The sequence below is a fragment of the Phyllostomus discolor genome, chromosome 10, assembly GCF_004126475.2.
Source record: "Phyllostomus discolor isolate MPI-MPIP mPhyDis1 chromosome 10, mPhyDis1.pri.v3, whole genome shotgun sequence".
In the NCBI taxonomy this organism is placed as follows: domain Eukaryota; kingdom Metazoa; phylum Chordata; class Mammalia; order Chiroptera; family Phyllostomidae; genus Phyllostomus; species Phyllostomus discolor.
Window position 1 is genome coordinate 34,708,250 of NC_040912.2, and position 16,560 is coordinate 34,724,809.

At 38.5% G+C, this 16,560-nt stretch overlaps 1 protein-coding gene across 11 annotated transcripts in view; it reads right to left on the reverse strand.

Moving 5' to 3' along the window:
• ADAM22 (ADAM metallopeptidase domain 22) overlaps positions 1-7,772 on the reverse strand; it is a 225,747-nt gene extending 217,975 nt beyond the window's left edge. For 5 of the 11 annotated variants that reach the window (XR_004899626.1, XM_036010651.1, XM_028525788.2 and 2 more), the window contains exons 1-2: positions 7,393-7,771; positions 6,783-6,940 (exon numbers count right to left, since the gene is read on the reverse strand). Coding sequence is in view for 10 of the 11 variants with exons in the window: in XM_036010651.1 (XP_035866544.1) it covers positions 6,783-6,940; positions 7,393-7,474 (240 nt within the window). In the remaining variant the exon portion in view is untranslated. Of the gene's footprint in view, positions 1-6,782; positions 6,941-7,392 lie in introns of all 11 variants that reach the window. The other 6 variants (XM_028525789.2, XM_028525790.2, XM_028525787.2 and 3 more) reach the window with 5 other exon arrangements.
• Positions 7,773-16,560: the final 8,788 nt, after the last annotated feature.

Genomic DNA, 16,560 nt, shown 5'->3' on the forward strand with positions numbered 1-16,560 from the left:
CAGAAACTGCTGTTTGTGATTAATTGTTTACTTATCCCTTTTACCTGAATGCTCTGACATTTGGAACTCTGGAGCTACTTGTTCTATGAAGACAAAAAAGATATTTTGTACCTTTTCTTTTAAAGAAGGTCATATGAGTATGGACCCTTGTTTAGCATTTGATGTTTCTGTTTTATAAAATTTTGAACACAAAAGTACATACATAATTTTGGTGTTGACTGCTGAATACTAAAATCTTTGATTTGCTAAGATTCTACTAATCAGTGTACACATCCAGTTGCAAAAGAAACAAAACACACACATCCTTCAAGAGGTGTTTTCACCTTTTAAATGTTAACTTTTTATATTCCATTCTCATTCTCAAGGTACCAGAAATGAAGCATCCCTGCTGTTTTCTGCTTCTATGCTACTATGTAAGTTTAAAAAAATATTTTCAAGTGCTGGAAGAAATAAATAGTTCCAATGGGGCAGATGTAAGAAATCTTTGACTCCACCCCCTTGCTGGTGTGGCTCAATGGATTGAGTGCCAGCCTGCGAACCAGCCACAGGTTCAACTCCCAATCAGGACATATACCGGGGTTGCATGCCAGGTCCCCAGTAGGGGGTGCACAAGAGGTAACCACACATTGATATTTCTCTCCCTCTCGTTCTCCCTCCCTTACCCTCTCTCTAAAAAATAAAATATTAAAAAAAAGAGATATCTTTGACCCCAGTGTTATTGAATGACATCTAAAGAAATGCTGGTGGTCTTCGACCATTAGGCCAATTTAGTGTGGTGGGTAAGCACAGAGCACACAGACAGTGCAGTGGGGCTGAAGTGCCTGGGTTCAAGTGGCCTCTCAGCTCCCTACCAGCTTTGTGATTTCGCAGCTGACAAGTATTACCTGTCATACAATTCTTGTGAAGATGCAATGAGTTTATGTACATCAAGTCACCCAAAAAACATCTGGTACCTAAAAAGTAACCACATAAATTACTGTAAATTAAGTATTGTAGTACATACTAGACCATATATGATAACACTATTGTGAGTATTTTTTCCCTTTCCCGCCTCCTTCTTACTATTCTCTTCAAGCTTTCCTCCTCTTCTTCAGCTCTCCCCACTCCTCATATTAACATCTTTTTTTCCCTTTGGGGCTTATCAATGACACTTAATGATAAATGTGGCCCTATCAGAGCCCCATGGGGGCTACCGAGCACGACAAATGTCACAGATTCCTGCTCTCAGCGTGTCACAACAAGGAAGTGGACCCCTCCATGAGCTTTTAGGGAGGGATCGAGTCATTAAAAATGATAAAATGCTTGGCATTCTTTGAAACTAAGAAAGCAAATAAAACTAAAAAAAATATTTATGAACCCATAAGCTCTTAGAGTAATTCATAATTTTTCAAGCATAGATATAAAGAACCTATGAAAGACAGGTTCTTTTTGTGCACAGTAAAATGATTAGGCAGAATTTTCAAAGATGCTCAAAAGAAACATTTACAAATTGGGAACTCAGAGAGTAAAAAGAAGACTTGAGGGAAACTCTTACAATGCCCAATTTTATTTTCTTCGAACTATTTAATTGGTATGAGAAGAAGGTTGGTAGGAGAATAAAAACACACTAAGAAATGCCTCCTTCCTACTTATAGCAGCAGAACCAAGTTTTGACGGGTGGCAAAACTTTATCAATATTGAGCTACTTAGGTTTAACAAATGCACATTAAGAAAAAACAAGGTTTGTGCTGTCCTTGCAAAATACTCCTAAAACTGTAATTCCTAGGAGCCCTTTTCCGCCAGGGAAGCAGCACTGCAGACAATTTACCATCAAGCTGACTCAGTGCTCCCAAGTGAAACAGCACAATTTTAAGTACAGCTCATCCATGCTTAGGCATATGTATAAATATAATCACAGAAGTGGAGCACTCCTACTGCTTGCCATCTTGCTGCCATCTTGCACTTTCCCCATTCATTAGTGATTATCAAAACTATGACGAATCACAGGTCTATGTTCTTGGCACCTGAATGACTACTCGAGAAGCTACAACACTTTCCAGGGAAAGAGAGAAATCAGTAGCCTATCTATTCACTGACAACAAAGACATCTGACAAAAAAAATGCTGCTATTGTAGAGAAATGTAATCACGGGGTGAAGAACAAACTATTGAAAATTTATGGGTGACATACAACAAAATAAATCGCCAAATAACCTATCTGCAATGCTACTGAAATCTGTCACGCACAGCTAGCAAAAAAGGAGTGACCATTATGGTGTTTATTCTTAAAAATAGCAATTTTGTGATTATCAGCATCAAACCACACTGAGATTCAGTAGGTGATATCTTGCCCATGTGGGTGTCCACTTAAAAATATGTTGTATCCTTTTATCTGCAAACATACATACCTTCAGTACAAACAATTTCAAGTCAGGAAAAAAACACCGAAAATTTTGAATAGTATAGTTGAGTGCTACTTTGCAGGACTGAAATTACTTCAGACTAGGAAGATAACCTGAAGGATAGCAAGGTCACCCACAATCAAACAGGAAGTCACTGACTATCATTTCTAGGACTTTACGGCATAATATACTCTCAGTATGGGCTGATCATCCCACTTGGGATAAATATAAAGTATGAATTCAAGTAACTGCTCATGTAGTAAAAAAAATCTTTTGCAAAATGGACTCATAGCAACTGAATTATTATTTCACACTACATTGCCAGGATTTCCACAGAACTAAAACAAAAATACGTGTTCTGTTCCATTTAGTGATAAAAAATGAAACAAGGACATACAAAGAATAAAATTAAGGTGTGTTATATCATCACAGTTCTTGTGAGCTTTCTGAAACACTAAGTAATACATGGCTGGTTTTCTTACTCTGGGTCATGGCTTAATCTTACCAGGTGAGAAGTAATATCTGAATTAGTTTAGATGACCTTTAAGGTCCCTCCCATCTCTCATGATGTTACATTCTACTTAGTTATGTAAATTTGAGTAATTTGTAACTTACTCCTGGGAATGTGTTAAACTCAGGTAATGAGGACACCATTTTTTGCATTAAAGTGATGTCATGAAACTGCTAAATAGTACTCAAGTAGCCCGAGGGAATTTGTCATTTAAGAAAAACTCATATACTGTTTACAGTATGCCCAGCATTGTTCTAAGTGCTTTATAAATATTAATTCATTTATACAATATTTTCAGTCCACTTAGAAAATAAGCTCTTATGAGGCTTAATGAGTAGGTGAATTGGCATTTACCTATGAATTAAGTAAACAACTCCATTCACTTACTCTTTAAAATTCAAACTATTCATTTCTAACAACTAAGATTATCCCACAAAAACACAAACCTGGTAAATTAACTCTCCTTATGAAATCCTTAGATTGCCTTCAGGACAAATGCCAGTTTCCCCAGCAAATCATGAAGGTGCTGCAACATCTCTCTGCTTCCCTGTTTTGTCTCATGCCTCCCCTCAATCCTAACTATTTGCGGTTAACAAAAATGTGTCCTGACTCCCACATGCCTACGTACTTGCTGCCCCTTGGCTTTGATATTCCAGTCCTCTCCCTTTAATCTGGCCAATTCCTACTCGCTCTCAAAACACAGCTCACACAGCACCTCCTCCAGAAAGTCCATCCTGACTGCTCACCTGGGTTGAATAATAGGTCTTCTCTACTTCCACAGCTTTCTGTGATCACCTCCAGAAAATCACACAGATGGGCAGAATGTAACTGCTTCTTCATCCATCCATCTTCCCACTGGTCTGTAAATCCCTTACAGGCTAAAATTAAGTCTTTTTTCTTTGAATCCCCAGGGCCTTGCATAAAACTTGGTACACAAAAGGAGCTCAAGTATATATGCTTTAGCCCTGACTGACGTGGCTCAGTGGGTTGGGTGTTGTCCCCTAAACCAAAAGGTCACTGGATCGAGTCCCAGTCAGAGCACATGCCTGGGTTATGGGACAGGTCCCTGGTTGGGGGTGTGTGAGAGCCAACTGATCAACAGAAGTTGTTTCTCTTACACATAAATGTTTATTTCCCTCTCTTTTTCCTATCCTTCCCCTCTCCCTAAAAACAAATAAATAAAATCTTTAAAAAAATAAATGCCTTTAAATAAACAAACCAACAAATGAATATATGGTTTGTTATGTGACAGAAAATCATCCTAATTTTATTTCTGAAGTAGAAAGAAATTAGCTAAAAATATCTATGGGTAGCTAAGATACCATAAATTATATTTATTCAATTACCAAAAAAATAACAAGGGCCATATATAGGGATGGGCAAAAATAGGTTTATAGTTATAGTACAAATAATACAACAATTAAATAAGAATACAAGAATAAACTCTGTTTCGCAGGCTCACAACTGTAAACCTGCTTTTGCCCACCCCTGTACAATCAATATGTTTTCAAGGTTGAATTACAGCTCCTGAGGAAACTAGAAATGCCAGAATGCAGGAAAACTCCTTAATTTACTAACTGTAGGAAAAGTTGGCATAAGGCAAATAGGTCTTTACAACTCTGCCGGATTCAGTCTTCATATTAATGGTTTCTAACTACAGTTTAAGGAGCACCGTAAGCTGCAAAGGCTCCCCAGGAGATCCAGACATCCAACCAGATGTACTGTGCGAACTCTGTGCCAGGCACTGAGATGACTTCCCGTAATAATTACTTTGATGACAAGACAGTATCTTCACTTTCAATTCTGACTTGAATCAATTCATGCTGTTTAACCTAAATCCTACCAATTCATTCACACCTCACCAAAAGCCAGAGCGGTTCTTCTCAATTCTGAGGTTTATTGCTGTAGAAAACAGAAACTGCAGGAGCCCAAGGTGTCTTCTACTCCAAGTGGAGACGCCTAAAAACCAAAGAACTGCAGAAGTAGAGCTCCATAAATGAGGAAAAAAGAGGGAGAACTGGCCTGTTTGTCAAAAGTGGTGGTCTTTCCCAAACACAGAGGATGGCAGAGACCCCTACAGACATTACTAGTATGAGGCAGAGACTCAGAATTTCCAGATTCAGTCCTGCAGTTTTCTTTTTCTACATCTCTACTTCCTTCCATCTTGCTTCCTCTCCAAAAAAGACTTTGTGATTTGTTTTAAAGCACTGGTTATATCAGCAAAAATTCACACTGTGGGAAATCCTAAAGGATGAAAGACCCCATGTCTTCAGTGAATAAATTGCAAGGAAAAACAAAGAAATTAAAAAAAGAAAAAGAAAAACAAAGAAATAGAGGAGGGGAACTTTACATTAAAGAGACTTAAAAAAAAAACAAACAAAAAATCCCACTAATTACTCAGAAGATACTATTTGGTTCCTGAATCAAATAAACTTAAATATATATGTACTATATTTACATATATTTATATATTTTAACATATTTATATACTTAATATATATTTATATATTAGATATAATATGATTACATTTTTAAAAGAATTGCTATCTTTTAGAGATGCATAGTGAAATTTTTAAAAATAAAATAATATGATTTGCTTCAAAATAATACAGAAAGGGGAAGTAACTAGGTAGAATATAGGTACAACAAGATTGGTAATTTAATTGATCAATTGGTAATTAATGTCAGTTGTTAATTGTTGAAGCTTGGGCTTCGCTAAAATATTCTACTTTTGCATGTGTTTGAAATTTATTCCTCCATAGAAGTAATTCTAATGTATTGAATAATAAGACAGTACCCCCTGCTTTTTCAGTTTTACTATGGAAACAAGTCAATATAAAAAAGGAAAATAGGTATTTACTAAACATTAATTCAAATAATGTCATCTTTCATTAAAGGCTTGGCATGTTAGATTTTTTACTACAATAATCTAACTCTGTTGACTATTACTATAGCTCTTTAAATTAATTCCTCATTTTTATTAAAATTTAATATTGGGCTACAAATACAAATTTAAATAATATTTTTCTATTTTTACATATTTTACTCATACAGATAAATTATGTTTGCTTCAATTAGGTTTACAAATTTTCAACTACATGAACGAGTTGTATCTTAATATGCACTTACAAGTAGGTGAACTGGTTGCCAGACTGATGTATGTAAATTTTTTTTAAAAAGTTTATATAGCCCCAAATATTTACTGAAATTAACCAGTAAATTCAAAATAATTTTGAATTTCAGGCATACCTGTGGATGTGTGATATTGATCTAAGCACTGGTAATTAATAAAACTTAGATTTTTAAAAAACATCATTTACAAATCCCTGATAAATAACATGACCCTAATTGCACGAAGCTGCTACCAGCGAAGAAACTGGGGAGGTGGACTTCTCTGGCGCCCACATTTTGAGTGAGCTGATAACCTTGTTTGCAGTTCAGCTTGTTTTTATGGCTGGGGTTTAGTTAGAGATGTCTAGGTTTTAACAGTACCGAGTGTGGTTTAAACCACTTCTAAAGTCTTTGAGCATTACAACAACCACAACAATAATGACTCAAATTCTGCCCAGATATTACGCCCCTTCTTGCCCATGCATGGACCTGCTTTTGCCTGAGAGAGGTGAGAGGGTCTCCGCCCCTTTGCTCAGCTGACGCGCAGCTAGAGGCATCCTGCACAAACTCCTCTCAAGCAAAGTCCCTAGTCTGTGGTTGTTTGGGGCTTTTGTCCCCCTTTCTGTTCTTTTTGCACAAGGAGCGCCCTGCAGCACTAGCATTAGGATTGCGCTCATTTCACCTAAGACACTGCATCTCCAGGGCAACCGAAAGCAAACGCAGAGTCGCTGGTGTGCCGGGCAGCGCGGGGGACCACCCTCTCCAGACAGCCCCTCTCACCTGAGCGCCGGGGTCGCCCCGCACCCGTGTGGTCAGCACGTCGTGCCCAGTTTCGTCTTCGCCGCTAGAGCGGTAGATGAGCCGGAGTGGCACGATGCTCTGGCGCTCCAGGAAGCGGTTTTCATTCCTCCTCTCCTGCTCCGTCAATGAGGCGTCTCCTCCAGGCAGGAAGGGGAGAAGGAAGGAATGGTGAGAAAAGCCTAAAATAATGACCCTGACTCACCCTCCTCAGTCCTGCGGTGCGACCCCTCCCCTCTGAAAATTCCACCACCCCCTCCCTCCAGGACCCCATCTGGGAAAGACGCAGACACCAGTCGGAGAGCCTTGGACCAGCTCCTCTGAGAGCATCCAGGGTCGCGGCCCAGAAGCAGAGCACCCCTTTCCCATCCTCCGCAGGTCTCTTCAAAAGAAAAACAGACATTTGACCGAAGGCTTCTACTGCATCCGCGCGCCCCCACACGTATTTTTGCTCCACTTCTCACCATCCTTCCAAATAAAAAAATCTCCCCGCGCACTCCGAAATGGGGATGCCCCTTTGCAATGCGCTTTAGGGCTGAAGAGATTCCCAGCAAATGGTACATCCCTAAGCCTCAGACCGTGGCCAACTTACCTGCCCGGCTGCAGCGCGCCGGGGGGCAGGTCCCCAGTGCGCAGAGCAGCAACAAGGGCACGGACGCAGCCGCTGCCCGCATGGTGCTGCGGTCAGTCCGCCTGGTTGGAGACGCTCAGCTCTTCATGCCCGGCCAGCCGGTCCGGCTCCCTGGCCCAGCGCCCCCCGGTTCGCCTGGGTCGCCCCCTCCCAGCCCCGGCCGGTGCTGTGGCGGCCGTGGCGCTGCAGCCTCCACCGCCGCGCTGCCTCAGTGCTGCATTGTGCTCCGCGGGCGCTTCCGCTGGCGGGGGGAGACAGCGAGTGCTGCATTGGGCGGTTGGCTGTAGCTAAGTGGTTTCTAGCGCCTCCCACCTCATCCCTTGGCAAAAGCTCCAGCGGGCGACGAGCGCTCTACTGGGAGCGAGCGCCTGGTGCACTTGCCCCTAGCGCGCAGGGGCGCGCACCAGAGTCTCTGGGAAATGTAGTTCTCTCTCGTCCCGCTGGTCTCCACCAAGGGGCGGACTGTTGTAACCGCGAGGTCTTCTACAGCCTGAAGACCGGAGGGAGGAAAAGGAAGAAAGAGAGGTGTTCCCTGGCAGACTTCTTCGCACCGAGGATACCCAAATACGCGTCTGCAGGAGCCGGTATTCATCCACTTCGTCCACAAAGAACTGTATTAATGTTTCCTACAAGTGTAATAATTAATGATTATCAGGGAATCACAACCTCAAGAGTACCTGGTAAGTTAATCACTAAACAAGTATTGATTGAGGACTTACTATGTGCCTGGCAGTTAACTAGGCACAGAGGACACAACTGTGAATGACACTAGTGTAAGAGACACCTGCTCTCAGACATAGTTGAGTAAGCACCGTTTTATTCAAAGCAGTATGAATACTGTCCTGGTAAAGCTAGAGGAGGGTTATTAACTCAGCCAGGGGGAGGCAGGGAGAGCCTGCTGAAGGTCTACACAGGCACTTGAAGGATGTGTTGGATTTAGCTCAGCTCTCCAGGGTGTTTTGTCCTTTCTCTAGTATCTGTCTGTTTCAAACCTGTATTTGAAAACCAGACTTGGGAAACTCTACTTTCTCGGCTGCTTATGTCATTTTTCTTTTTAATTCCAAATGTCAGAAACTCTTGAGGATAAGACAATAACAAAATAACTGTCAACCCAATTAACCCTTGTGTAGTAAGACTGCACAATTTTTCAGAGCTCACATATATAGCCATGTTAACCTTAGATCAACAACTGGATAAGTATTATTATTCCCATATCAGAGAGGAGGAAATTAAGGCTTAGAGCCATGCCTTTCCAATACTGTAGCCACTAGCCACATATAGCTATTTAAATTTAAATGAAGTAAAATTTAAAATTCAGTTCCTAAGTCACACTAACCACATTTCAAGTACTGAATAAGATACCTGTGGTGAATAGCTACTGTTCCATACAGCAAAAATATTGAACATTTCTATCATTGCAGAAAGTTCTGTGGGACAACATTGGATTTAAAAATGTGAATGACTCCCCAAGATCACATGGCTAGTAATAAAGTAGCCTGGATCTCCTGCTTTCAGATCTGCATCTTTTCTCACATTTCCCTGGTTGGACCTGTGCTTGTGTAACCTCAGTCCTGGTTCTTGTCCTGTGAAACATACAGAACAGCCTTCCACATAATGCCCTTTGGAGATATTTTCTCCTTTACTAGAGGAATTTTCTTTTTTTTAAAAAAAATCCTGTCTCATGTGACATGGTTTCAGGTTCCCTCACCAACATGATGATTTGAAAATACACTCCAGTATGTCAATGTCCCTATGAAGTGTGGTATCCAGGATTAAATACAACTAAGACACATTTTCACAAGCAAACTGTAGAAAGGGACTCTTCCCTCTTGGCCTGAATTCTTGCCTGTGAGAACATTCTATCATATTTGGGTCACCACGTCTCACTGAGCTTATTGCCATTTAAAAGAAATTCCCCCAATCCTGCAAATAATGAGATACTTTAGAATTCTGTATATGACATGCAACTGTAGCCTGAATAAGGGCTACAAGTTTTCGATAGCACCCTGTACACCTTGATGCAGAAGATTCCATAACAGTCACTGTGAAAGAGAACTACAACTAAGGCCTGGAAAAACCCTTTACCTTCATCGCCTAAATCATGGACCCAAATTTTCACCTAGTTCTCTTAGCTGGAAGAATTAATTTTACAAGTTTTAAAATCATTGTGCTGCTCTAAGTATACAGCATAAGTTTTTACATAAATGTTTTTGCTGTCATAAGCAATGCCTCCCTGTATGTGTGTTGTGAACATTTCCTAAGGTGTGTAGCAGAGTGCAGAACTGCTTGGTTCATACAGTTTGCACATTTATTTTTTAAGGAGATGGCTCTGAGCACACAGTTTCTCCAAGGTATGTGGTGGTGGTGGGTGGGGGCAGAAGTAAGCTTCTCTCTGTGACACTTCAGAACAAAGCATCCTAAGGGCACAGAATCGCCTTCGAATCTGTGAAGTAGAGTGCTCCTGACTACACCTTAACTACTATATATAATTACAAATATATACACATACATACATCTTAACTACCACATATATTATTTGTATATATATGCAAATATGTATACACTTACACATATCTGTGTTTTTTTATGTTTTTGTCATTGTTTTCATTTGATTCTCATCATCTAGTTAATTAACACATCCATCACTTCATATTTCTCTTTTTGGGGGGGCGGGTCAGAACATTAAAGTTCTACTCTCTGCAAACTTCAATTATATGATAGTGTTATCAACTGTCATCACCATGTTTTACATTAGTTTCTCAGTCCTTATTCATCTTATAGCTGACAGTTTGTTCCCTTTTACCACCCCTGTTTCCTCCACCCTCTGGCCCCTGACAACCACTTTCTTACTTGGCTCCTCTGAGTTGGATTTTTTTCTATTTTTTAGATCCCACATTTAAGTGATACCATGCAGTATTTCTCTTTCTCTGTTTGGCTATTTCGCTTAGCATAATGCCCTCAAGATCCACCATATTGTTGTAAGTGGCAGGATTTCCTTCTTTCTTATGGCTGAAAAATATTCCACTGTATATATATTAATATATATGATTACACACATATATAAATACACATACATATACACATGTGAATATATAAGTATATTATATTATCTATATGTGTGTGTATATAACATAAATATACACACACACACACACACATATGACATCTTGTTTATTTATGAACCTATCGATGGACACTTAGGTTGTTTCCATATCTTGGCTATTTTGAATAGTGCTGCAACAAATGTGGGAGTGCAGTGGTTTTTTTTGGAAAGCTCCCACCCCTGGCCCCACCACTTTTAACACCAAGAATTAGGAGTTAGAGAGTTAAGGGGAAACTAAATTCGTGGGTATTAACCCACTGAGAATAACCCTGATCCATAGGGCCAACTGCACCTTTGGATTCATAGACCAAATCCAAACCCATTCTTATGTTATCATTAAGGCATTCTTGGTACATCTGTTTGTTTTTGTAAATTTTATTAGAAAAGGCTGTAAAATAGCCACTTAGACACTTTACCTCTTAAGCACCCAGATGTAAGTAAGTTATAGTTTAGGAATTCCTTTGTTTAAATATAAGGACAAGACTGTCCAATTTCTGCTGTGTATTACCCAGGGTTTATTCACAAAGCTTAAAAAAATAAATATGAATGTCTTCTTTGGAAAAAAGTATATTGATTTCCTCTGCCTATTTTTAATCTGATTGCTTATTTTTTGCTGATGAATTGTATGAGATTTAAAAAAAAATATTTTAGGGCACTTTCAGCCAAGATGGAGGCATAGGTATATATGCTTTCCTTCCTCACACAACCAAAGGGACAACAACAAATTTAAAACCAAAAAATAACCATAACTGCCAGCAAATCAAACTGTATGGAAGTCCGACAACCAAGGAGTTAAAGAAGAAACATTCATCCAAACTAGTATGAAAGGCAGAGATGGGCAGCTGGAATGGAGAGGACGTGAGGCAAGGCAGCAGACCGGGCAGGCGAGGTGGCAGCTGGCAAACCAGGGAGGTCCCACATTCCAGTGTGGATAAACCAGGAGGACAAACTGGAGAGCAAAGACAGATCATGCATCCCAGGGTTCCAGTATGGGGAAATAAAGTCTCAAAACCTCTGGCTGTAAAATCCTGTGGGGTTTACAGTGGCAAAAGAAACTTCCAGCCTCACAGGAGAGTTCATTGGAGAGACACATGGGGTCTTGGAATTATACAAAACCATCCACCTGGGAAGCAGCACCAGAAAAGGCACAATTATCTTGTGGGTAGTGGGTGAAGTGACTGAAAGTCCGGCAAGAGCCAAGCAAGTGGCAGTTTCCCCTCTCTCGCTCCTCCCTCACATATGGCACCACAACACAGTAGTATGGGTTGCCCTGCCCTGGTGAATACCTAAGGCTCCACCCTTACAATGCAACAGGTGTGCCAAGACAAAGAAATATGGTCCAAATGAAAGAACAGATCAAAACTTCAGAAAAAGAACTAAGCAATCAGGAGATAGCTAACTTATCAGATGCAGAGCACAAAACACTGATAATCAGGATGCTTGCAGAATTGATTGAGTACAAATGCAAAATAGAGGAAGAAGTGAAGGCTATGCAAAGTACAATAAAGAAAAATATATAGGGAACCAACAGTGACGGGAAAGAAACCAGGACTCAAATCAGTGATTTTGGAACAAAGGAAGAAATAAACATTCAACCAGAATAGAATGAAGAAACAAGAATTCAAAAAACTGAAGTGAGGCTTAGGAACTGCCAGGACAACCTTAAATGTTCCAACAACTGAATCATAGGGGTGCCAGTAGAAGAAGAGAAAGAGCAAGAAATGGAAAACTTATTTGAACAAATAATGAAGGAAAAGTTCCCCAATCTGGTGAAGGAAATAGACTTTCAGGAAGTCCAGGAAGCTCAGAGAGTCCCAAAGAAATGGGATTCAAGAGAGAACACACCAAGACACATCATAAATTAAGTTGCCCAAGGTTAAACATAAGGAGAGAATCTTAAAAGCAGCAAGAGGAAAAGAGACAGTTACTTACAAATGAGTTCCCATCAGACTGTCAGCTGATTTCTCAAAAGAGACCTTACAGGCAAGAAGGGGCTGGAAAGAAGTATTCAAAATCGTTAAAGGAAAGGACCTACATCCAAAATTAGTTGGTCCAGCAGAGCTATCACTTAAATTGGAAGGGCAGAAAAAGTGCTTCCCAGATAAGGTCACATTAAAGGAGTTCATCATCATCAAGCCCTTCTTATATGAAATCTTAAAGGGCCTCATCTAAGAAAAATATGATGATCAAAAATATGAACGGTAAAATGACAACAAACTCAAAGCTATCAACAGTTGAACTCAAACAACAAAAACAAACTAAGCAAACCACTAGAATAGGAACAGAATCACAGAAATGGAGATCACATGGAGGGTTATCAGTGGGGATGAGCCGGGAGAATGGGGGAAAAGGTACACAGAATAAGAAACATAATTGATAGGTACAAAATAGACAGGCAGAAGTTAAGAATAGTAAAGGAAATAGAGAAGCCAAAGAACTTATATGTACCATCCATGGACATGAACTAAAGGGGGCAAAATGCTGGTAGGATGGGAGTGCAGGGCACAGGGGGATAAGGGGGAGAAAAAATGGTAATAGCATAATCAATAAAATATACTTAAAATAATATATATGTGATATTAACCCCTTGTCACATATAAGACTTGCAAATATTTTCTCCCATTTAGTAGGTTGCCTTTTCATTCTAGTGGTGTTTTCTTTCACTGTGTAGAAACATTTTAGTTTGATGTAGACCCACTTGTTTATTTTTGCTTTTGCTCCCTTTGTTTTTGGTATCGAATCCAAAAAAATCTTTACCAACTGATGTCAAAGAGTTTACCCCCTGTGTTTTCTGGTATCAGGTCTTTTGTTCAAGTTTTATGAGTTCCAGGTTTCGGTTTTATGGCTTCAGGTCTTCAAGTCTTTAACACACTTTGAGTTGACTTTTGTGTATAGTACAAGATAGGTGTCTAGGTTGGTTCTTTTGCATGTGGCTGTCCTGTTTCCCCAACACTATTTAATAAAGACTGTTCTTTCCCCATCGTATGTATGTTCTTGGCCTTTTTGTCATACATTAATGGACCATATATGTGTGAGTTTATTTCTGGGTATTCTGTTCCATTAATGAATGTATCTGTTTCATGCCAATACCATACTGTTTTGATTATTATCACTTTGTAAAATAGTTTAATATTTGGACATTTGAAATTTCCAGCTTTTTTCTTCTTTCCCAAAATTGCTTTGGCTCTTTGGTTTGTGTGTGTGTGTGGCTCCATACAAATTTTAGGATCATTTGTTCCATTTCTATGTAAAATGCCATTTGAATTTTAACAGAGGTTGAGTCTGTAGATATTTTTGGGTAGTATGAACATTTTAACAATATTAATTCTTCCAGTCCATAAGCATGGAATATCTATTTGTTTTTGTGTTCTTTAATCCTTTTCATCAGTGTTGTATAGTTTTCAGTATACAAGTCTCACCTTGTTGGTTACATTTTTTCCTAGGTATTTTATTCTTTTTGATGTAATTTTAAGTGGGGTTGTTTTTTCAATTTCTGATAGTTCATTATTAGTGTATAGAAATACAACTAATTTATGCATATTGATTTTGTATCCTCCAATTATACTGAGTTTATTAGTTCTAACAATATTTTGGTGGAGTTTTGAAGGTTTTCTATACATAATGTCATAACATTTGCAAATATAGACAGTTTTACTTTTTTATTCCTGGCATGGATGCCTTTTATTCATTTTCTTGGCTAGTTAATTGCTCTGGCTAGGACTTCCAGTGCTATGTTGAATAAAAGTGGTGAGAGATAGTAAGCATCTTTTAGCTTTTACCACCGAGTATGATGTTAGCTGTAGGCTTATCATATATGGCCTTTGTTATATTAAGGTACATTCTTTCTATGCCCAGTTTGTTGACAGTTTTTTTTTTTTTTATGTTTTAAATATGGAGGGAATATGTCAAATGCTTTTTTCTGCATCTATTGAAATGATCATACGATTTTTTTATTCTCCATTTTGTTAATGTGGTGAACCCCATTAGTCTTATTTGAGTCTCTTTGAAATAGTGCCCTTCTGCCCTTATCTTGCCGTGTGTGTGTGTGTGTGTGTGTGTGTGTATATGAGTACACATTATACCCAGCAAAATATGGTTATTGCCAATTCTAATTTTTATACTGTTTGAAAATGCTAAGTCGGGGAAAAGAAGAAGATTTTCTGGAATTAGTTACTAACTGCAACTAATGTTGTTTTGGGAAGCCTCAAAGAGTATTTGAAAAAAGAAAACAATTTATTCCTTTGAAGTTAAAGATGTTAACAATAAGAAAACAAACTGCTTTTGAAATGATCATGATCTAATGAGAGCATTTTGAAAATGGACTTGTTCATTGTTGTGTTTATTACTAAAAATAATGTGCATACCTTCTAATTAAAAACTAGCTGATCTCAGAAATACAGAAATTTACTAGGTACATTTTAATGAAAATTTGGCATGCTTAGGGGAACAAGACTGAAAAATTATGTTTTAGCAAAGAGAGCTAATAATACATCCTTCCTTTATGATTTAAGCATGTGCTTTTGAGTAATGATGAGTGTAAAAACCAAAAGTAAACAAACTGAATTTTCAGATAGTAAACTAAAAAGTTTATTTTAACGAGAGCATAAACACCTACTTTATCTAGTTCCTTTTAAGTATTTCTAAAATGGCATTTTTGAGGGGCAGTGGTGAGAGCGAAAAGGTTTTGGTACCCTCAGTATAAAACAAAACACTTCAAAATACCACAGGTATTTATTTTATCCTTTAAAACTCTCTTATGTCTATTTAAAATGTATATAAGCATACCTTTTACATACAGTAGTCTATGTATATTACATAAGTTTTTGCTGTTATGAGCGATTTTTAAAAACAAAGCAAAAATAAAGCTTTTTACAAAAAATTTCTGTAGATGCTGCCTTCTTGGTTTATTAACTATAATTTGACAGGGTTCACCTATACGGATGACAACTGCACACTATAATACAAAAAGCAATTGCAATTTACCATACATTTAAGCACAACTAAGTGAAATAAACTAATATACTAGAACTTTGATACTTCTGACTTGTTTCATGAACTGTGACATTCTTCAGTAGATATGGCTGTGTATTCTATGTCTTAATCTTGTTCTTGGTTTCTTCTTATTGTTCAAGTCTTTTTTTGTCACACCCTATTCTCTCTGTGTTGAAAATTGGCATATTGGTTTCTTCCTTAGTACAGTTTGCTGACAAATTATTTTTGCATCTAGTTGCTCAGAGCCCTTCCTCAGTTTTTTTTTTTTTTTTTTTTTTTTTTGAGGAAGCGGGGGGTGGGGGGGTGGGCGCGTGGGAGTTTGAGGCTTCTTCCCTGTAATACTGCCTACAAAATTAATGCTGATTAATGGTCTTGTTTGGAAAGGTCTAAATCCTGATTTTTAACCTTAGTTGTGAACTAATTTGCCCAGGTAAACAGGTGGGCATAATGCTGCTTCTTAATGTAGACTGAGCAACTTCTTGATTGGAATTTGTGGGATCATGGGTGCCATACCATTTTTTATGTAAAACCATTAACCATTCCCTATAACTAATGCAACTGGAAGGCTAAACTGCCCTTTCACCTGATCTAATTGTCTATGTACTATGCCATTCTTTCTCCTGTCATGGAATTACAGCACGTGGCTCAAGTGTTATATTATCGGTAATCTGTTACCTAAGGTAATTTGGGCCCAATTAATATCTCTTAAGCATTTTACTCTGTGGCCAGCATTCTTTTAAACCTTGTAACATTGGCAAACCCATGGTTTAAGATCCAGCTAGCCCAGCAAGGCTTTAGTTTACATTCATTACTATACTTAAAAACCTGTCCCTCTCCTATAAGAGGCTTATTGTCTTTACATAACACTGTTAAAGATACGTAACATTGGAAAGATTCCTAATTGAAGAAACATAAAGCTTTGTTTGATCTGACATTAATCAAACCTACACTTATAAAAATTGATATTTAAATAAATATAACATTTAGTTTAATATATTCTTTAGATAGCAGTCTAGTATTAACTACACATCTCT